Genomic DNA, 1,278 nt, shown 5'->3' with positions numbered 1-1,278 from the left:
GAAGCAATGAGTTTTGGACCAGCATGCATCTTCCTGAGGGGGGCCAAAAATACTGTAAGTGTGCAAGAATCTTTCAGTGTGTGTGTGTGTGTGTTTGTGCATTTCTATGTTTGTGTCCAGATATAATCCAAATTTTTTTGTTCGAATAAGGGTATATCGATCAGTGTCAAAGGAAAAGTATAAGATGGTACATTTCAGTTTCACAGAATTTTCACAGAATTTCACCATATTTCTCTTTTTATGCAATCAAAATAACTAGACTATTGACTTTTAAAAAATCTGAAGTGTGTGGCATTGCTTTAAAATAAAATGTCTTCACCCAGTTTTAAATTTCTGATGAAATTCTAATTCTAATTCTAATTCTAATTCCAATTCTAACTCTCATTCTCAATCTCATTCTGATTTTAGTGTTAGTGTTTAGTGTTTAGTGTTGTTTTTAGCCTCTTACTGTACATGGTGTTACTGGTGTGTAATTCTTATGTACAACCTTATTTATTTGATGTTTGTTTGTCTCAAGGCATTTGTCATATTATCTTCCTACAAGCAGTTTAATTTAGCCTATTTAACGTCACACTACATGACTTGCCTCAGTAATACATTTTCCAGAATAATCTACTTGTGTGACATCTTATTGTATACATATCAGTGCAGTGAAGGCATGGAAAAGTAGTTTATAAATAGGTGTATCAAGGCAGAGTGCAACTAAGACTAACACAGGTTATAAACTGTGACACTTTTTACAGGCAGTTTTACAGACGCCTTGGTGATAAATTTATCCACATCATTTCATCCTCTTGTGAACTGACTGCTAAGCTCATAAATCATTTCTTGACTTGAGAGAACGTTAACTTTGCAATCGACCGGTGTAAGTTCGCACACCCCTCTCCTCCGCTGAGTGGAAAGATGGGATTAATATTGGATTAAGAGACTAAGACTGTTGTAGTCTCTGTTGGAGTTTGATCTAGAAAATTCAAAACCTTACAGATGTTTTGACTCCTGTCTTCTCGTTTCATCAAGAGGGAGGGCAGCAAAAAAAAAAAGGATTAAAAATTGCTTGAAATTTTAACGTAATGATGAAAAGTGGTCAAACAGCAAGGAAGTTGCTATATTCCACAGTTAAAAACATAGTACGATTTCTTTTCTTTTCTTTTTTCTTTTCTTTTCTTTCCTTTCCTTTTCTTTTAAAATGCATGTGGTGTGTGGAAACAGTTGCCCTTAAATGTCATTCTAAAGGGCCAAGATAAGTCACTCAGTAGAAAGTAAATTAATAACTGAATA

General features: G+C 34.2%; 1 protein-coding gene across 1 annotated transcript in view; it reads left to right on the top strand.

Annotated features, from left to right (window-relative positions):
* cabp5b (calcium binding protein 5b) overlaps positions 1-1,278 on the top strand; it is a 5,914-nt gene continuing 4,636 nt past the window's right edge. Inside the window, exon 1 of the mRNA XM_030793789.1 lies at positions 1-54. Coding sequence (XP_030649649.1) covers positions 7-54 — 48 coding nt within the window. The 5' untranslated portion in view covers positions 1-6. The remainder of the gene's footprint in view (positions 55-1,278) is intronic.

This window comes from Chanos chanos, chromosome 16, assembly GCF_902362185.1.
Source record: "Chanos chanos chromosome 16, fChaCha1.1, whole genome shotgun sequence".
NCBI lineage: Eukaryota > Metazoa > Chordata > Actinopteri > Gonorynchiformes > Chanidae > Chanos > Chanos chanos.
This window is presented reverse-complemented; position numbering and strand designations above follow the sequence as displayed.